Genomic DNA, 22,270 nt, shown 5'->3' with positions numbered 1-22,270 from the left:
TATCAGGCCATTACTGTTGACAGATATGGAGATGAAAATCTAGAAGAAAAATCTAAAGTAGAGAAATTCTGAGAATATTACAGAGCAGAAAGGAGGTTTAGTAAGAGGAGTTTTGGTTTCCCTTTGCTCCCAGAGAACAGTTAGAAGCCTGAAAGCTAACAGCTCTCTGAGCTGTTCCCTTCCCCACCTATCTCCCGGTCTCCCAGTGAGTTCAAATGCTCAGGGATTCTTATTCCAGTAAACTGAGAAAGGGAAAGGGGTCAGCGTAGGGTGGTCAGTGGCTCATCAGGTAGCTATTTGAGTACGAGGGCCTACAGATTCCTGTGATTCAACAGTGAATACATTTTTTTTTAAATTCTTTCCAAAATACTTTACCCTGCTGCTACCAAACCCCAAGTTCAGCTGCTCCTCACTCGAAAGGCCATCAATACTCAAGAGAGTTTTGACTGGAAAAGAGTTTGAGCTTTGTTCAGGAGGCCGGCCACCTGGGGAGAAGATGGACTCTTGTGCAGAGGCCGACTCTGTGGTTTCTGCCTAGCCTAAGGATGTTTTAAAGGGGGTTAGGATTGGTAGGGGGGTTCAGTAGTCTGTAACATTTCTTGATTAGGTGCAGACTTGGTGGTAACCAGCTAAAGACCTTATCTCAGTGCTGGGGGTTGTGTGAGGGAATCTGCTACCTGTTTCCTTTTTCATATATATATATATATATATATATATATATATATTTTTTTTTTTTTTTTTTTTTTAGAAAGAGAGAGTGAGCAAGGGAGAGGGGCAGAGGGAGAGAGAGGATCTTAAGCAAGCTCAGTGTTCAGCGCATAGCAGGACACAGGCCTTGATCCCACTGCCCTGGGATCTTGACCTGAGCGGAAACTGAGTGGGGCGCTCAACTGACTGAGCCACCCAGGTGCCCCTGCTTCATGTTTTCTGAAGGGCAGGAGTGCTCTGTTCTTTCTAGGAAAGAATCCAAAATCTATAGATATACAAAGGAAGGTTAACCAATCGCATGGTCTCAAGGGATTTGCTAAAGTTAAAAGATACTTGCTTAAGCAGGAGAGGCAGAGGTAGCTTCACTGCTAGTCTAGCTTATCAGAATGTCTAAAATTGTAGCGCTGCAGGGCCAATTTTTTGGTATATAGAAAGAGTTACTTTTGTTTTGTTTTGTTTTGTTTTGTTTTGTTTTGTTTTGTTTTGTTTTGAGGTGGAGGGGATGTTTTGTTTCATTTTAAAACAAAAGTTGAGTGCAAATGCCCCCTGGGGTGGGTAATGTCCTCACTGTCACCAGCTGCCATTCATCATTAAAAGGATTTCCATTTGGGACAGAAAAGAAAGTTATGTATGTATATTTTTTGGATGTGGAGACAGGATTAACAAGGGATATGTTAGTAGTGGGGCAAGAGAACCACTGAATGTTGAGGTGGAATATGCCAGACAAATACTTCTTATTTCATGATTTTTCTCATACCCTGACTGATCCTTAGGATCCTGGAGATCCTAGGATATCCATTAAGGACTTTTTTTTTTAATGTTTATTTTATTTTTGAGAGAGAGAGAGAGCGTGAGCAGGGGAGGGGTGGAGAGAGGGGCACAGAGGATCCGGAGCAGGCTCTGAGCTGATAGCAGCCAGCCTGATGTGGGGCTTGAACTCACTAGCCGTGAGATCATGACCTAAACCGAAGGATAGATACTCAACCTACTGAGCCACCCAGGCGCTCCAGTTAAATATTTTAATATATACATGCACATTACCCAAGGATTTGTTAAAAAGCAGATTCTGATTCATTAAGTTGAGGTGGAGGGGCAGGGCCTGAGATCCTACATTTCTAGCAAGCTCCTAAGAGACACCATGGACCACATTTTGAGAAGCAAAGACTTTGCAAGGCCTGGAGTCTGGTTCATTTCTAGGTGGACCAGCTAAGGGCTGATTCGAGCTCTGAGGAAGCCCGAGAACTGACCAGCTGCCCTAGGGGACAGACACCTGGCCACTACTGCCCATGAGGATGGTCCTGGGCACCCTGCCAGGCCTGCTGCAGATAGGACACACTCAGGAACAGATGAAGTTGCTTTCAGCCAGCAGCTTAACCGCTTACAGCACGATGGCAAATGTACTGGTCTGAAAACTGGTTGATATCTTCCTGCCAAATTCTGCATTTGAGTTTTGGGAAATGGGTTTTTTTTTTTCTGTTAAGTTTTAGCCACTCTTTTCTATACCCCCTGAGTTTTGTTTTGACCAAGGAGGAGTTTCTACTTTATAGGACAATCTGAAACCACAAGGACCTTTTTTTTTTTTTCTTTTCTTTTTCTTTGGTGTTTTGTTTTGTTTTGTTTGGCTGCACATTTCATCTTGAAAGCTATGCATCATTTTTGTTACAGAGCAAAGAGTTCATCTTAAAATACAAATCTTGCAGTAACAACTCCCTGATACACTGTAAGGTTGTGTGTGGCAAGAACTTCTCAGATTACAAAGATATGTGGTGTTGAAATATGGCTGCATAACATCTTAAAATAGAAATGTTCCATCAATGAAAAATAAATGCTTCCTATTGTAGAAATCCAGGATTGAGCACAACCTATCAACATCTTCTTTTCTAGGAGTCAACAAACTTTCTGTTTTTATCTGCCAGATAGTAAATATTTTATGCTTTGTGGACCATATGGTCTCTATCACAATTGCTCAGCTCTGCCATTGTAGTACAAAAGCAGCCATAGACATTACATAAACAAATGGATGTGGCTGTATTCCAATAAAACTTTATTTACAAACATTGGCAGTGGGTGGATTTGACTTGTGGACCATACTTCTGTTCCAATCAATCTACAGAGAAAAACACCTAGGCATTATTTTTCCAGGCTCGTGTTCCATCTTATTAAGGTCACTACTTTGGAAGATGATGCTTATTATGCATCAGCAGTCAGATAATGTGCTTAAAGTTGGTCTTCTCTCTTCCAGTGTTAAAAAGGAATCTATATTCATTCATTCATCTACCTGCATTTGCCAGGAATCAGAAATACAGAGATTTCCCAATCACTTCTGTTGAGGGGTATACTGATGATATAGAGCAATAAGGCTTTTGCTAGGGTAAACACTGAGGGCTATGAGCACATCGCAAAGATCCCTAGGGTCTGTCAAGTTTGAGAAGGTGCATACCAGGAAGTCTGCGATGGGTAAGTATAAGGAAACAGCATATGCAAAAAGAAAGAATCCACAGAGATCGGATTGAAATATCACCTGTTGGGTTGAGGGTATGATTTGAGATGTAAAAGATGATAGGCAACTTCAGGAAATGAAGTGGGATTGTAATGGGGGGGAAGAAAATGATCAGATTTGTGTGTCGTGCTGAAGTGTTCAGATATGTTTCAGATGGTTCGGGTGGAGGAGGATGGTCATTCCACCAGCCTATTTGTATACTCTCCATGGAACTTTCTCCCCACCCTACACCACCTCCTCAGGGATTAATAGCGAGGGATCATTTACATGATAATATGATAACGGGTCAGAGCCAACTGTGAGCATTACCCACAGCCAACAGCAACAACAATACTGCCAACGCTGAAAATAAAACATGGATACATCTTGATTACAAAAACAAATTCCTTCCAACGTTCTATGTGCTATCTGGTGGCATAATTTATATATCTTTTTCCCTTAAAGCAAATTACAGACTAGAACCAATAGTATAATTTATAATTAAATGTCCAGATAATTGACACAGCACACCAGATGTGTGACATTACACCCAATGTCATTATGTGTAGAAAATCACAAAATCCCCTAGCCTGAAAATCATTTAACCATATTTAATCCAGACATTCCTAAAGTTAATAGATCCTTCTGGCATTTTTGGGTTGTTTTATACTGCTAATAGGACTATTTTACAGTTCAATAATAGAAGCTTAAGGAGTTGGCGTGAGTGTATAATATGATAAAACAATGTATTCTAGGCTCCCTTTCACCCCTACCTGCCCCCACACACATTGAGAAAAGTTATAGCCAAATAAAAATTTTGTGACAAAAAAAAAGGCATCTGAGAAAAAGCAATAATAATGCCATCAGCCTTAGGTTCATTGACGTTACATCCAGTTGGAGCATTACATCGTTGTTTCTCTTGCCGATACAATTTTGCAGGCTTGTGGATTTGTAAACTGTATGATTACTTTTCAAATACTTCACGATATTAGCTGCTATAATTATTTTACCAGGTCTTGGTTAAACGTTATTTTCTCCAGGAAGCTTCCCCTGACCTTCCAGTCTTGGTTGGTACCCTTTCTTTGCACCCCCGTGGCACCCCGTGGCACTCAACACAATGCCTGGCTACCTGCCTGTTATCTAGGCTTATGGTCCTTAAACGCAGCCCGATGTCTTTGTCATTCACCGCTGCATCCCACAGCCTTGCATGTAATAGGCCTTCATTAATGAATTGTTAGATGAGTAGACACAATTGTGGGGGAAATTAAGTCAATACATCATCCTTCTGTTACAATATTATGGTCATCATTAACATCCATTTCATCCTTTCAGGCTCCATGAACCCTCCGACAGACTCTCCGCTTAATGTTGTCACACGTACCCTTGGCACCCGAACTTCTCCAGCCAACAGAGTATCTCCTACAAGTAAGCATGTTTTCACACAGCCTTCCTTTCTCTTTTTTTCCTTTTTCAATTATTTTTTTTTTATTTGAGTATAGTCGAGACACAACGTTACATTAGTTTCAGGTGTACAACATAGTATTTCAACCTCTATGTTGTGCTGTGCTCACCACAACTATAGCCACCATCTTTCACCATACAACATTGTTAAAATACCGCTGACTATATTCTCTCTGCTATGCCTTTCATCCCCATGACTTACCCCTTTCATAACTAGAAACCTGTATCTCCCACTCCCTTTCACCCATTTTGCCCATCCCCACTCTCCCTTCCCCTCTGGCAACCATCAGTTTGTTCTCTGTATTTATAGATCTGATTCTGCTCGTTTGATCATTTGTGTTTGTTTTTAGATTCCACGTGTAAGTGAAATCATATGGTATCTGTCTTTTCCTGTCTGACTCACCTCATGTAGCATAATACCCTCTAGGTCTCTCCATATTGCTGCAAATAGCACATATGGATGCATAATATTCCATCTTCCTTATCCATTCATCTATCGATAGACCCTTGGGTTGCTTTCGTATCTTCGCTATTGTAAATAATGCTGCAATAAACATAGGGGTGCATATATCCTTTTGAATTAGTATTTTCATTTTCTTTGGGTAAATACCCAGTGGTAGAATTATTGGATCATATGCTATTTCTATTTTTTATTTTTTCTTCATACTATTTTTCCACAGTGGATGTACCCATTTATATTCTCACCACCAGTATATGAAAGTTCCTTCTCCAACACTTTTTATTTCTTGTCTTTTTTATTTTGATTCCTCTGACAGGAATAAGGTGGTATCTCATTGTAGTTTTGATTTACATTTCCCTAATGGTTAGTGATGTTGGACATCTTTTCATGTGTCTGTTGGTCAGCTGTGTCTTCTGTAGAAAAAAATGTCTGTTCAGCACCTCTGCCCATTTTTTAAATTCAGACTTGTTTTTTAGTGTTGAGTTATATAGGTTCTTTATTTTTTAAGCTTTTATTTTAATTCCAGTTAGTTACCATAAAGTGTTATATTCATCACAGATATATAATATAGTGATTCCACTGTTCCATACATCCCCTGGTACTCATAATGACAAGTATACTCCTTAATCCCCATCTCTTATGTCACCCATCCCCCCCCCCCCCCTCTGGTAACTATCAGTTTGTTCTCTATAGTTAAGAGTCTGTTTCTGGAGTTTTCTCTCTTTTTTTTTTTTTTTTTTAATTTTTTTTTTTCAACGTTTATTTATTTTTGGGACAGAGAGAGACAGAGCATGAACGGGGGAGGGGCAGAGAGAGAAGGAGACACAGAATCGGAAACAGGCTCCAGGCTCTGAGCCATCAGCCCAGAGCCTGACGCGGGGCTCGAACTCACAGACCGCGAGATCGTGACCTGGCTGAAGTCGGACGCTTAACCGACTGCGCCACCCAGGCGCCCCAGTTTTCTCTCTTTTTAATCTTTGCTCATTTTTTTCTTTCTTCACATGAGTGAGATCATATGGTATTTGTCTTTCTCTGACTGACTTATTTCACTTATCATTGCACCCTCTGGCTCCATCCATGTTGTTGCAAATGGCAAGATTTCATTCTTTTTTATGGATGAATAATATTCCATTGTATATATGTACACTACATCTTCTTTAACCATTTTTCTATCAATGGACACTTGGGCTGCTTCCATAGTTTGGCTATTGTAAATTAGACTGCAAACATGTACGTATCCCTTTGAATTAGTGTTTCTGTGTTTTTTGGCAAATACCCAGTAATACGATTCCTGGATTGTAGGGTAGTTCTATTTTTGATTTTTTGAGGACTCTCCATGCTGTTTTCCACAGTGGCCGCACCAGTTTGCCTTCCCACTAACAGTGCATGAGGGTTCCCTTTTTCTCCACATCCTTGCCAATGCTTGTTGTTTCTTGTTTTTGTTTTTTTGTTTTTAGCCATTCTCATGGGTATAAGGTAATATCTCATTGTAGTTTTGATTTGCATTTCCGAAATGATATAATGAATAATGTTGAGCATGTTTTCTTGAACCCATTGTCCACCTGGATACCTTCTTTGGAGAAATGTCTGTTCATGTCTTTTGTCCATTTTTTTTTTTAATTTTTTTTTCAATGTTTATTTATTTTTGGGACAGAGAGAGACAGAGCATGAACGGGGGAGGGGCAGAGAGAGAGGGAGACACAGAATCGGAAACAGGCTCCAGGCTCTGAGCCATCAGCCCAGAGCCCGACGAGGGGCTCGAACTCCCGGACCGCGAGATCGTGACCTGGCTGAAGTCGGACGCTTAACCGACTGCGCCACCCAGGTGCCACTTTTGTCCATTTTTTAATTGGATTTTTGTTTTTTGGTGTATAAGCTCTTTATGTATTTTGATTATTAACCTCTTATTGGATATATCATCTGCACATATCTTTTCCCATTCAGTAGGTTGACTTTTTGTTTTGTTGATGGTTTCATTTGTTGTGTAAAAGCTTTTATTTTCATGTAGTCCCAATAATTTATTTTTTCTTTTGTTTCCTTTGCCTTAGGAAGCACCTACAAAAATGTTGCTGTAGCCAATGTCAGATAAATTACTTCCTGTGTTCTTTTCAAGGATTTTTATGGTTTTAGGTCTCACATTTAGGCCTTCAATCCATTTTTAATTTATTTTTGTGTATGGTGTATGAAAGTGGTTCAGTTTCATTCTTCTATGTGTAGCTGCCCAGTTTTCCTAGCACCATTTGTTAAAGAGATTTTTTCCCATTATATATTCTTGCCTTCTTTGTCATAGATTAACTGGCCATACGAGCATGGGTTTATTTCTGAGATCTCTATTCTGTTCCACAGATCTATTTTTGTGCCAGTACCATACAGTTTTGATGACTATAGTTCTGTAGTATATCTTGAAATCTGGAATTGGGATACTTCCAACTTCGTTCTTTCTCAAGACTGTTTTGGCTACTCAGGGTCTTTTGTGATTGCATGAAAATTTTAGGATTATTTGTTTTAGTCCTGTGAAAAATGATGTTGGTATTTTGCTAGGGATTGCCTTTTGGCATGTAGCACTGAATTTGTAAATTGCTTTGGGTAGTATGGGCATAAAATGCTGTTGGTATTTTGATGAGGATTGAACTGAATCTGTAGGTTGCTTCAGATAACGTGGACATTTTAACAGTATTAATTCTTCCAATCAATGAGCATGGAATACCTTTCCATTTGTGCCATCTTCAATTTTTTTCATCAATGTTTTAGGGTTTTCAGAGTATGGGTCTTTTATCTTCTTAGTTAAGTTTATTCTTAGGGGTTTTTTTGGTGCAATTATAAATGGAATTGTTTCTTAATGCCTCTTTCTGAGACTTCTCTATTAGTGTATAGGAAAACTACTGATTTCTAGGTATTAATTTTGTATCCTGAAACTTTATCAAATTCATTTATTACTTCTAGTAGCTTTGGGTGGAGTCTTTAGGATTTTGTCTACTTAGTAGCATGTCATCTGCAACTGGTGACTATACTGTTTTACTTCCCATGAGCTGTCCATCCTTTAACCAAGCAGATTGATAGAGAAAACATTATCAGAAAATTTGTATCATTCGTGTTCTTTTATTATCTATACCATTTTAGGTACACATATTCAGTACTATTCTCATGGCTTTAAAGAATTAACATAGCTTCCAAAGCCTTTCACTTGAAGCTCTGGCAAGATTAGGGTCAATAAATACGCAGTGAGAAATTTCAATTCTGTATTTATTATTAAATAGGTTAATAAATTGACAGTCTTCTTCTAGAACTGTGTTCTCAGTGGGGTGTTTAAGAGATTGGTTATAAATGGGCATCCTGTGGATCAGATGTAGTTAGATAGTTTTAAATTTAAATTTGTTCTGGTTCAAATTAATTTTGACAAAGTTGACTGGTGAGGACTATGAATTCAGCCTCCCAGTGGCATTATTAATAATGGAGGCCAGGCTAGGTCAGTGTTACTATGGCAAAGGGATAGCAGTGACTTTCAGAAGGTTGTATTGATGCAAACAAATCATAAATTCCCATGTCTGTGGCCTTTGTGTTTAACAAAGAACCATGGTTACTTTCTTTAATACAAAAAAAAATGTATATTCTGTGTAGAGGAGAAGTACAGTTCTCATTTCTTATTTAATTAAAACTATCAATTTTAGCTCAAAATGAGAACTGAAATTGAAATAAAACAAAAGCAGTTGGTAGACATGAACAATTCTTTCAGACTGTAGCCTTTTGGCATACAGCCTGCAGTCACTGTCACAGGTTGATACCTCTCGGAAAATGAAGCATGTGGCAGGGTGCGAAATGTCTGCAAATCACCCATCAGAAATTTTACATCCATCTGACTTCTCCTAGTTTGTAATGTTTTGAAATTTTTATTTGAAGCTGATTTTTCTTCCACTTCTAACTCATCATTCGGCAATAAACTATAGTAGATTATGCTACTCTTCATTCAACAAATATTAGCATATTCAAAAATAATGCCTTAAATTTCTTTAGTACTCCACGTATTATCCAGTTATCCAGTGCTACATAACAAATTACTCCCCAAATTAGCAACTTTTAAAACATATATTGTCTTACATGATTTTAGGGTCAGAAATCCAGGAGCAGCTAAGCTGGGTCATATGGCTCCGGTTTCTTCGTGGGGTTGTCGTCAAGTGGGGTTGGCCGGGTCTTTAGTTATCTGAAGGTCTGACTGGGGCCGAGGGTTCTGCTTTCAAGTTTGAGCATGTTGTCCGAAGGCCTTCGTTCCTCACCACATGGTTTCTCTCCATAAAGGTTTCTCACATGATGGCAGCAGCCCTCCCTCAGACCAACTAACTCAAGAAATAGAGTAACCAAGACAAAAGCCACACTGCCTTTTTATTGCACAGCATCATTTTGTTTTATTGTATCTGTTAGAAGTGAGTCATTAAGTCCAGCTCATACTCAAGAGGAAGAGACTTAGGCTCCACTTCTTGAAGGGAAGAGTATCAAAGAATTTGTAGACAAATTAAAACCACCATGTCCTGTCATTTAGAAAATATTTGCACATAAAATGCAATGTGGTTTGATCTTTATTATGAGAGGTAGACAGAGCAAGCATTATTGTCCCCATTTTCCAGATGAAGACACTGAGATGCTGAGGGCTTAAATGATCACACAGCTAGTAAATGACAAAGTTAGTATTCACACCAAAGTCTTCTGACTCTAAATCTAGTTCTATCCACATGTGACACCAGGTTGTCTCCAACTGGTCTGAACACTTCATGAGGACAGGGGATATATGCTTAGCACAGAGTAGACACACAAAAATACTAGTAGAATAAATGGATGAATAAAAGAATTAATGAGAATACTGTTCCTTCACTATATAAATGTCATTTAATAGATTCCATGATGTCTTGAAAAAGAGATGATATTTTGTTCCTGCCTTCAAAAAGGTCGCAGTGTACTTGGAAAGAGATAATATGTGCACATAAAAATGATAATTCAAAATAGTGAGGTGAAAGGTGTTACATCTTACAGAATTAAAATGCTCAGGGAGAGGTGCAGACCAGCAAGTCTCGGGTTTTAAGTAAGGAGAGATCCCATGGGTACATGGAGTCAAGAAATGTTACTAAAAAGAGAAAATAAGATGACCCTTTAAGTATGTATTGTATTTATTTGACTCAGTTGAGAGCTTGAAGAAAACATTCTAAACCAAGAGAACAATGTGAGTAGTTGAGCGTTGGTGAGGATGTGGGTGACAATTTGACAAAATGTTAGTAGATAATCTTGCGTCAGTGGGTGGGATTGTGTAGCAAAGAAGACTAGAAAATGCAGAATAAAGAGAACCTTAATCCCCAGCCTAAGGTTTCTCAATGTTCTCCCAAAGGAAATGAGGCTGGGAGTTCAATTAATATTTTTTAGAAAGGAAGTGATATAATTCATTTACCAAATATTTATTAAGCACTTACTATGTCCCAGGTACTGTTCTAGGTACTAGGAATACAACAGGAACCAAAAAGAGAAAACAACTCTGCCCTCATGACATTAGCATTCTGCCAGTTAAAAGCAGAAATTCATTTCTTCTAGCTGAGTTTTCCATGGGGTTGGGTTAGTTGACATACACAACAACTTGGAAGGAACTGGAGGGTATTGTGCTAAGTGAAATGTCAATCAGAGAGCAGATAGCATATGTTTTCACTCATATGTGGAACTTGAGAAACTTAACAGAAGACCATGGGGGAAGGGAAGGAAAAAAAAGTTACAAACAGAGAGGGAGGCAAACCATTAGAGACTGTCAAATACAGAGAACAAACTGAGAGCTGGTGGCGGTCGGGGGCTGGGGGGCAGGGAAAATGGGTGATGGGCACTGAGGAGGGCACTTGTTGGGATGAGCACTGGGTGTTGTATGGAAGCAATGAATCATGGGAATCTACTGCTGAAGCCAGGAGCACACTGTATACACTGTATGTTAGCTAACTTGACAATAAATTATTAAAAAAATAAAAATAAAACATGACTTGCATAATGCATGTGTAGATCAAATCACCATGATGTACACTTTAAATACCTTAAAATTTTATTTGTCAATTATACTTCAATAAAGGAATGAATAAATAAAAATGTGACTTAAAAGACTACTAAAAAAAAAAAAGAAAGAAAAGAGAACAACTATGCCCTCATGACATTAACATTCTGCCAGTTAAAAGCAGAAATTCATTTCTTCTAGGTGAGTTTTCCATGGGGTTAGTTGGCATACATTAAAATGCTTCTATCAGACCAAACATCATTCTTATTTCTGTGAAGAAATGCAAGGAAAGGAAAAAGACATTTGTTCCCTTTAAGAAACCTGCAATATAAAATAGTTCTAGTATTAGGGAAGGAGAATACAGTCAAATAAACATATTTATCAAAAAGCAGGAACATATGTTACTTGAGCTATTGTCACACTAAGCTGATATGGTTGGGAAAATTCCGGAGAGTCACAAGAGCTCTTTAAGAAAAGATCCTACCACACTGAACCTCAGGACTGTTTGAGATCAGTGGTTCTCACCAGGGAAATTTTGCCAGGGCCATTTCTTGTTGCCACGATTGGGGGAAGGGTGCTACTAGCCAAGGCCAAGGATGCTGCTACATAATGTACGGCATAGGACATGACAGCCACCACAAAAAAGAATTATCTGGTTCAAATGTCAATAGTTCCGAGGTTGAGAAACCCTGTTTTATTTTTTGTTTTTTTAATATAATTTATTGTCAAATTGGCTTCCATACAACACCCAGTGCTCATCCCAGCAAGTACCCTCCTCAGTGCCCATCGCCCACTTTCCCCTCTCCTCCACCCCCTATCAACACGCAGTTTGTTCTCTGTATTTAAGAGTCTCTAATGGTGTGCTTCTCTCCCTCTCTGTTTGTAACTTTTTTCCTCTTCCCTTCCCCCATGGTCTTCTGTTAAGTTTCTCAAGATCCACATATGAGTGAAAACATATGGTATCTGTCTTTCTCTGACTGACTTATTTCACTTAGCATAATACCCTCCAGTTCCATCCACATTGCTACAAATGGCAGGATTTCATTCTTTCTCATTGCCAAGTAGTATTCTATTGTGTATATAAATCACATCTTTATCCATTCATCAGTTGATGGACATTTAGGCTCCTTCCATTATTTGGCTATTGAAAGTGCTGCTATAAACATTGGGGTACAAGTGCCCCTATGCATCAGCACTCCTGTATCCGTTGGGTAAATTCCTAGCAGTGCTATTTCTGGGTCATAGGGTAGATCTATATTTAATTTTTTGAGGCACCTCCACACAGTTTTCCAGAGCATCTGCACCAGTTTGCATTCCCACCAACAGTTCAAGAGGGTTTCCGGAGAAACCCTATTTTAGATCAAGGCTCAGGTATAATAAGAGTAGCTAGCTCTCACTTTACAAAATCTGGACCTCTGTCAAAATAATAATAATAAATTATGTTTGGAACAATTTTCAGTCTGAAATGTCAAAAAATGTTAAATCAGTGGCTCATTATAGCTAAATAAAACTTATTTTCTTAGGATAAACCCCGAATTACTACTGAAAAATCCAAATTTTGTCTTGAAAATCTGGAGGGTGATTGTGAAATCACACAATGTCTCAGAAGCTGGGAGGATCCACCCTTTGTGTTCTTTAAGAAAGGAAGCAGGATGGAACATGTCATGGAAACCAACTTCAAAAGCCTATGGTTTCAGTCCAAATTCTAAGATGGAATGCACCATATAATTCAGTCATAATTATTAAGCTACATGTCTTGCTGCAAACATCCAGTTTGTATCTTTTTTTTCTTCTGCATCGAAAAGGTACTGTTTAAACAAATGCAAGGTAATGGAAACAATATTCTTCTACTAGAGAAGGAGACCCTTATAACTCAGAGCCAACTGTAAGAGTTACCCAGGGAGCCCTGCGCATTTCAACCTGAACTGATGATGTCTTCTGAGTCCCAGCTGCAACGGCAGCACTGTCCTAGGAAAAGACATGAGGCTGACAGGCTAAATGGGGAGATGAGACAAGCCAGTGGGATGGAACAGTCAGAGACACCTGACCAATCTCAGGTGGGGCAGTACATGACTCAAGGGCTCCCACTGCTGAATAGAGCTCTATGCCTTCTAACTCTGACTTGGAATTGGCTGCAGGTTGTGTGACTTAGGAGAACAGGCCTCAGAAATTCCGGCAATCGTTCAAGACATTCATTCGTTCGACAAATACACATTGAGTGCCTGCAAGGTGCCAGGAACTTTAGAGGTGCTGAGATACAGTGATGAACAATACAGGCAGGGACCCAGTTGCACAGAGCTTACAATCTAGCAGGACCCACATGCCTAGCATCCTGTTTCACTGTCCACAGAGCCACAGGCCTTTTGGCTCTGCCTCTTTTTATGACTGCACATGACTCTTGGACCTGATGATGTTGGTTTTGATATTAAGCCTTCTCTCAAGCTTTAGCTGGTCCTCACAGTCTAGATCCTTCTACCCCCAAACACTTCAAATAAAATACCAGGTCCAGGATGATTCTAACCATTGTCTAACTCTCCAGGCAAGCACACCTGATCCTTAGCGGGTGGGGGATCAGACACCGAAAGGTACAGACTGTTGGCAGCAGCTTCCCAGGGGATGCACCAAAACTACTGATTTATGAGAAAGCATGTCAGAATGGCTGAGGGATGACACCGGAAGATATGCCATCGGACAAGATTGTCAAATGTAGATCACTGGGGGAAGCAGATCACAAGATCAGTTGCAGGTCGAGACGTTGGATGTTAAAGTAAGAAGGGGCTCTGGAGAAAGCTTGCTAGCCTGCCAACGTAGAGGAGTGCTGGTAACAGTGGAGGATGGAATCAGGGAGGTCTACACAGGGAGCTGGAAGGAAATATAGACTCAGGTGGAAGAAAGATGAGAGATGGATCTTCAGACAATCGTCCTGAGCACAGATATAAAATAAAATGAGTGTCGGGCATGAGAAGACAAGCAGGGTGAGTGCTGACGGTGCTCGTTGGGTGGGCACAGCTTGCTTAGGTGAGGTGCCAGGTGAGGGTGAGCTTCAGTTAAGGGCCAAGGATTTGGACTGGAACAGAATGCCAACAAAGAGCCACCGTGGCTTTGTGAGTATGTGAAAAATATGGGTGACATAGAGGTGATGTGTATGGTAAGTGGTAGAAGCAAGCATAGAGCATGCAGACCAAATGATGCAGATTCTAAGCGATGTAAAGTGATAATGATCTGAACTAGAGTGGGCGTATGCAGCAATGGAGAGTACTTCAACAGAAGATCCAGCATGGCTGGTTTGCCTAAATATGAGGGATAAATAAAAGCTTTTTAGCAGACTATCATACCAGTTTTTTGCCTGGTAATTACCTAAATCTTTAACCAACTACCCCAATTATATTATAGTGTTAAGCAATAATATTAATAATATCTGTTAGTATTTGAGTGCCCCTGATGTGCCTGGCAGCGTTTTAAACTAGTAAATGCATTATCTCTTTTAATTCGCCCAACAACGCAATGCTACAGGCACTATTATTATCCCCATTTTACAGATGAAGCTATTGAGGCACAAAAAGTTTAAATAACTTAACTGAAGTCATAGAAACAGCCCTAGATCCAGAAAAAGTGCTGGAGCCCAGACAAGTTTGAGAGCCTGAGCCCTACTGCCTCTGACAGTACAGGATGGGTGCTCAATAAATATCTTTAGACACTGAATAAATCCATTCCTGTGTGAAGCTGGTATAGCTGATATGAAAAGGTCAACATGACAGTTATGCCTATATTAATCTTTCTCTTCTCTGGATCAGTGTTTTCTGAGAAATGCAGCCTCCAGAAGTGGGGCTAACATTTCCTCAGTCAGAAATAAATTGGAGAAAAAATCCTCTTCCATCCATTATCCTTCCCTTTTCAACATTATTATAATATAATTTCATTGCCCAGAGATATGTACAGAATTCATACAAAACTCCGGCGCTCTCCTTTAATCCTGGGAAATTCTCATCATTGCATCTTCTCAACCACCTTGCACCTGGGGCTCATGTTGCAAGTTGTTAAAGAGTTTCTCATTTTTTTCCATACCCATCCCCCATAAGCCAAGGGTAGCCTTCTTGATGACTAGTTTACTTTGAGTATTTGTTTATCCAGTTTTCCTCCTTGGGAGCAAGGTAGCTCTGGGGGAAAAAAACTATCAGTTGACCTATTCTTCCGTTCATTTCATAAAGTATTGAGTGTCTGTTAACACTCCACACAATGTGTCATGAGCTCTGTCCTGCTTCCTGTCATTTCCCCCAACCGGGTCCTAGAAACCCTTCCTAGACCAGAAATCCAGTAATACACACTGCTTTAGCCATTCAGTGAACACACGTTCCCCAAACAATCTGCCTCCCATGGGCAAAGGGTCTTGAGCAGAGATTAAGATTTCACACCATATATTTCCTTTATGCTGGTGTAAACGTCAATATGCACATAATCCTGACATTAGGGCTTGATGAAGCCAACTCACATGTGTTTAGATGTAGTTGATGGCCTATATTCTTTTAAGTGCAGTTCTCCAGTTAATATCATTATGAGTTTAAAGGCTCTTTGTGCTGCAGGTGCATTGATGGAGTATAGTAACACATGTGCAGGAAAGGCTAGGTGGCTATGTGGCTAGATACTGTCAAGAGAATAGAATGTCAAGTGAAAATGTTACTATCTGAAAAAAACAAATTATATTTTCAGATTCAGTTTTACATAGAAATAAGGCAAAGTCTCGGGGCGCCCGGGTGGCTCAGTCGGTTAAGCGTTCCACTTCGGCTCAGGTCATGATCTCACCGTTGATGAGTCTGAGTCCTGCATCAGGCTCTGTGCTGACAGCTCGAAGTTTGGAGCCTGCTTCAGATTCTGTCTCCATCTCTCTGCCCCTCCCCTGCTCACACTCTGTGTCTCTCTCTCTCTTTCTCTCAAAAAAAAAAAAAAAAAAGTAAGGCAAAGTCTCGGACCTTTGAGCTTGACAAACCAGATCACAGCAGCAGCCTGAACTTACAAATAACTTTCACTTTTACATTTTGTTGAATAAATAAGCTAAAGTGGGTAAAATTAGCAAAAAAAAAAAAAAAGATTTTTCCTTTCCCCATTATTCCCTGTCCAAATGAGCTCTGTTGAATAATTTCTCCCTAGACTCTGAAAGCTTTTTTGGTGATTTTCATATAATAAATGTTGTCTGGTCCCTTTCAGACTCAAGAACAGACTTGTGTCAATAATTAAAAAGCCTTGACAAATGTAGTGTCAAAACTTGCAAAAACTAATTTGATCCAGAACTTTCTTCCCTTTCTGCCCACTGTGTGTTGGTGTACCTCAGCTGCAGAAGCCTGGGATGCAAGGTTGTGTGTTTTATGTCTGTGGAGGGTAGAGAAAATGTCTCTTTGATTGTCCAGCTCAATCCTGTCTTCCACTCCTGGTTCGGGCCTCGCTTTAGGGGTCATACCATGCAGAAGAGAAGAGAGAGGTAGATGAAAAAGACCTTCCTTGTCAGGCTGACTGCAATCTGACGTAGGTGCCCTGTGGGTGGGGAGAATAAAAATTGCCATCTTGACCTCATGGGGCGCTCTGGCAAATTTCTCAGAAATTTGGGACTGGCCCGTGGCTATTGTCCCCTTGATGCAGGATGCAGGTCCTGCCTCTCCACCAGGCTTCTGTTTATTATCCCCCTATAGCCCATGAGCTGCTGGAGGTCTTTCCCCTTAGGAGCTGTTTGCTCCTCCAGATATTCCTGGGTGAGATTTCTTTCCATGGCATTCTGTTTTATCTGAGAAAACATGCACCTTGGCCTCCTATTTGGTGGAAGTGCTCCTCTTCTCCAACAGGGCCATCTCTCTCTTCTCAACACTACTAGTCAAGCATAGGCTCCCAGTGTAGTCTCTTTAGCCTGAGTCAGGCACTGGTCCTCTTCATCCCAAACTCCAGGACACGTAGGCCAACAGCTCTGAGTAGTTCTCTTGAAACCACACTTCACTTGGGCTAAGGTAAGGGGGCAGGTTCTTCTTTTACCCACCACCCACGTGAGAGGGGACCTGACTCGTAGCACACTGACAACTCTCTTTAAAAAAAATCCTCACTGCACCTAAGATGGCTCAGTTGGTTAAGGGTCTGGCTCTTGATTTCACCTCAGGTTATGATCTCCTGGTCGGTCTTGAGATCCAGCCCTGCCTGTGTTGGGCTCAGTGCTGAGTATGTAGAGGCTGCTTAGGATTCTCTTTCCCTCTCTCTCTGCCCCTCCACCACTTCTCTCTCTCTCTCTCTCTCTCTCTCTCTCTCTAAAAATAAATAAATAAATATACCTTTTAAAAAATTCTCACCTGGGGCACTTCTGCCCCTATGAAGTCTTGAGATTGATGATGGACCATAGTTAACAGAACATACTCCACATGCCCCTCATAGGTGGTCCAGAACTCTGCTTTAGAAGTGACAATGACTTGCCCTATAAAATCATTCTTAGCCTCTGGAACCTCATCTAAAACAAAGGTACAAAGAGGTCCATTTGAAAATTCTCTTCTGTATTACCCCTTAAAATTCAGCTTTTAAAAGAAATTCAGTGAGACCAATGATGATCTATCCAAAAAGGAAGTCAAGAAAGCAATCACATTTATAATAACATCAAAAGGACTAAAATACTTAAGAATAAATTTAAGCAAGGAGGTGAAAGACTTGTACACTGGAAACTATGAAACACTGATGAAAGGAATTGAAGGAGACACAAACAAATGGAAAGACATCTGATGTTCATGGAATGGAAATTTTAATATTGTTAAATTGTCCATGCTACTCAAAGTGATATACAGATTCAGTATAGTCCCTATCAAAATTCCAATGGTATTGTTTCACAGGAAGGGCAAAACAATCCTAAAATTTATATTCACAAGAGACGTCACATAGCCAAAGGAATCTTGAGAGAGAACAGCATTGGAGACATCATACTTCCTGATTTCTCAGTATACTACAAACCTTTAGTAATCAAAACAGTATGGTGCTGGCATAAATACAGACACATAGATTGACAGAACAGAGAGCCCAGAAATAAACTCAACCATATATGGTCAACTGTTTTTAACAAGGGTGCCAAAAATACACAACAGAAAAGCATAGACTCTTCAATAAATGGTGTTTGGAAAACTGGATGTCTATATGCAGAAGAATGGAATTACAGCATACACAAAAATCACCTCAAAATAAAGTAAAAGACTTAAACATAAGACCTGAAGCTATAAAACTTTTAGAAGAACACATAGGAGAAAACCTCCTTGACATTGGCCTTGCCATTGATTTTATAGATATGACACCAAAGCCTAGGCAACAAAAGCAAAAACAAGCAAGTATACTACATCACGCTAAACAACTTCTGTACAGCAAAGGAAACGACAAATGTAAAGGTAACCTATACGTTGGGAGAAAATATTTTTAAGTCACATATATGATAAGGGACTAATATCCAAAATATATAAGGAACTCATTCAACTCAATAGCAAAACAAGAAACAACTCATTAAAAATAGGCAAAGGACCTAAAAATAGACATTTTTCCAAAGGAGACATACAAATAGCCATCAAGTACATGAAAAGATGCTCAACATCCCTAGTCGTTAGGGAATTGCAACTCAAAGCCACAATGAGATATCACCTCCCACCTGTTAGGATGACTATTACCAATAATAATAATAATGATGATGATGATAAAAGATAACAAGTGTTGGTGAGGCTACGGAGAAAAGAGAACTCTTGTCACTCTTGGTGGGAATGTAAACTGGTGTAGCCATTATGGAAAACAATATGAAAAACATTATGGAAAACAGTTTTTCAGGTTCCTCAAAAAAATAAAAAAATAGAACTACTATGTGATCCAGTAATCTCTATTCTGGGTATATACACAAAGAAAAGAAAAGAAAAAAAAAAAAAGAAAAGAAAAGAAAACCAGTCACCTCTAAGAGATATGGAAACACCCTAAGCTTCCATTGGCAAATGAATGGGTAAAGAAATTGTGTGTGTGTGTGTGTGTGTGTGTGTGTGTGTGTGTGTGTGATTCAGCCTTAAAAAAAAAAGAGAGATTCTGCCATTTGTAACAACATGGGTGAAACTGGACAACATTACACTAAGTGAAATAAGACAGACAGAAAAAAACCCTGCATGATCTCACTTATAAGTAGAGTCTAAAAGAGTGAACTACATGGAAGCAAAGTGTAGAACAGTAATTCCTGGGGCAAAGAAAAAGAGACAATGGGGAGATGTTGGTCAAAGTGTACAAAGTTGGAATTATGTAGGATTAATAAGTCTGGAGATCTAATATACAGCATGATAATTATAATACTGTATTGAATATTGGAAATTTGGTCAGAGTAAGTTTCAGGTGCTCTCATCATACAAAAAAATAAATTGTTACTATGTGAGGAAAGATACATTAATTAGCTGACTGTACTAATCATTTCACTATGTATGTGTATATCAAATCATGTTGTTACCTTAAATATATACACTTTTTATTTAAAAAATAAAATAAAAACCTGAGGCAAGGAAAATAAGAGCAAAAATAAACTATTGGTACTACATCAAAATAAAAAGCTTCTGCACAGCAAAGGAAACAGTCAATAAAACTAAAAGGCAACCTACTAAATGGGAGAAGATATCTGCAAATGATATATCTTATAAAGAGTATCCAAAATATGTAAAGAACTGATACAACTCAATACCAAAGAAACAAATAATCCAATTAAAAAAATGAGCAGAAGACATGGATAGACATTTCTCCAAAGAAGACTCAGATATCCAGCAGACACATAAAAAGATGCTCAATGTGACTCATCATGAGGGAAATATAAAGCAAAACTACAATGAGATATCACCTTATACCTGTCAGAATGGCTAAAATCAAAAACGCAAGAAACAAGTATTGATGAGGATGTAGAGGAAAAGGAACCCTCTTGCACTATTGGTGGGAGTGCAAATTGGTGCAGCCATTGTGGAAAACTTGAAGTTCCCCTGCAAATTGAAATAGGACTACCCTACCATCCAGGAATCGCACTACTGGGTATTTATTAAAACACACACACAACTTATCTTTGTCTAAGTTGTGCGTGTGTGTGTATGTGTGTGTGTGAATAAAAACAAAAAAAATACAATTTAAAGGGATACATACAACCCTATGTTTATTACAGTGTTATTTACAATAGCCAAACTCTGGAAGCAGCCCAAGTATCCCTCAATAGATGAATGGGTAAAGAAGATGTGATATATATACATGTAATGAAATATTATTCAGCCATAAAAAAATGAAATTTGCCATTTGCAACAACATGGATAGAGCTAGAGAATATAATGCTAAGCAAAAGGACTCAGTCAGAGAAATACAAATACCATATGATCTCACTCATATGTGGAATTAAGAAACAAAACAAATAAGCAAAGGGAAAAACAGAGAGAAGCAAACCAAGAAACAGACTCTTAACTATAGAGAACAAATTGATGATTACCAGAGGGGAGGTGGATGGGGGGATGGGTGAAATAGGTGATGAGGTTTAAAGAGTACACTTCTCACAATGAAAAAAAAATAAAATGATTAATAAATAAGCAAATAGTAGATAAAGTAATTTTGTGAAAATGAAGCAAGCATGACAAGGTGATGGTTTACCCATGGAGATGATCCACAGAAAGCTATAGTTCTTGGAAACAGTGTAATGGATTGGTAAATAATAAACATAGCTTTAAAAACATGGCCAAAGTTGTGGGTGGTTGAAGAAAATAGGGGAAAACAAGAGAAAGAAGAAAAGGAAGAACTTTAATATGGGTAGTTCCTTTCTCAGTGGATTATTAAAAGCAACAGAAGGTAGTAGTCATGCAGAACACCTAATATAGTACCTGGTTCATAAGTTTCAAAATGTTACACTGTATTATTTGTCCCCTTAAATCCCTTTGGAACATGGTAGGAACCTAAAGTAGGAAATAGAGTGGTTGATTAATTAACCAGTCTATCTTTGTCTAAGTTGTGTGTGTGTGTGTGTGTGTGTGTGTGTGTGTGCATGTTTTAGTAAAAACAAATAATCTAGCCCTAGAATTCTGTGTCTCCTTCTGCTTGAGATGGATACTTACGTAAATAAAACCCACCAGGATCATGGTCACATTAATGGAGGAAGAAAATGGTGGTAAGGAAGGGCAAATATCTACAAAGTTAGCCTGAAAGTTTTCATGTTATATCCAATTTATTATATTTCCAGTACTCTCCTTTTTGCTCACTTTGCTTCACCCAAATTGGCCTTCTCACTGTTCCCACAGCATACCAGAGTTGCTTCCACCTCAGGCCTTTTTACTTTTTCCCTCTGCCTAGAAAATTCTTTCCCCCAAAATCTACATGGCTCCCACTCTCATCTTCTCCCAATCTTTGTTCAAATGTCATCTTCTCAATGAGGCTTTCCGTGACCACCTAATTCGAAACTGTAGCCTCCTCTATCTCACTTCCAGTCCCCTTTCCCTGCTTTATTTTTCTCCACAGAATTTTTTAGCATCCTGTAGAATTCACTAGTTTGGCTTGTCCCCACAAGAAAGTGAATCCCATAAGGGCCTTTTTTTTTTCAGTCTGATTTGTCTGCTGAGGTATCTCTGTCACCTAGAACAGTGATAACACCTGGCTGTAAGTAAGTATTGATAACTCAGTAAATATCCTGGAGCTTAAGGATATTTTTTTCAAGCACAGAGGAGGAAGAGATTAACAAAGGAAAGGCTTCAGGGAGAGCGGAAGAAGGCTCTATAAAGAAAATGGCACCTGGTCAGGGCTTGAAGACAGGGCAGTCTTACAATGGGAGGCTGAGAGAGGATGATGGGAGAGACACACAGACTATCAATTATCCTGGGAGGTTGTGTGCTGGGGACCATGACTGAATTCCAGGGCTACCCCCTGGTTCTGCAGCAAGGCCAACTATACTTTATAAGTCTACCAGAGTGGAATGAATATAGTCTCTGGTGTCAGACAGGCTTGAGTTCAATTCCTATCTCTGCTGACTACTAGCTGTGTAATCTGGACAGTCATTTTACCTCTCAAATACTGTTTCCTCACCTTAAAAACCAGGAGTTAGTATTATCTAGTTCATGTGGTTATTCTGAGTATCAAATATGTAAATGCATAAAGAGCAACTATAAAGCTAGAC

The 22,270-nt window shown here is 39.3% G+C and overlaps 1 protein-coding gene across 4 annotated transcripts in view; it reads left to right on the top strand.

Moving 5' to 3' along the window:
* Positions 1-22,270, top strand: part of CD96 (CD96 molecule) — a 96,971-nt gene that overhangs the window by 51,978 nt on the left and 22,723 nt on the right. For all 4 annotated transcript variants that reach the window (XM_047099027.1, XM_047099029.1, XM_047099028.1 and 1 more), the window contains exon 8: positions 4,520-4,612. In XM_047099027.1, the coding sequence (XP_046954983.1) occupies positions 4,520-4,612 (93 nt within the window). The remainder of the gene's footprint in view (positions 1-4,519; positions 4,613-22,270) is intronic.

This window comes from Lynx rufus, unplaced genomic scaffold (genome assembly GCF_022079265.1).
Source record: "Lynx rufus isolate CCGP_SWC_20201006 ecotype Redwood Valley unplaced genomic scaffold, mLynRuf1.p SCAF_5, whole genome shotgun sequence".
NCBI classification, from domain to species: domain Eukaryota; kingdom Metazoa; phylum Chordata; class Mammalia; order Carnivora; family Felidae; genus Lynx; species Lynx rufus.
The sequence above is the reverse complement of the archived record's forward strand: the minus strand, read 5'-3'. Positions and strand labels throughout refer to the sequence as shown.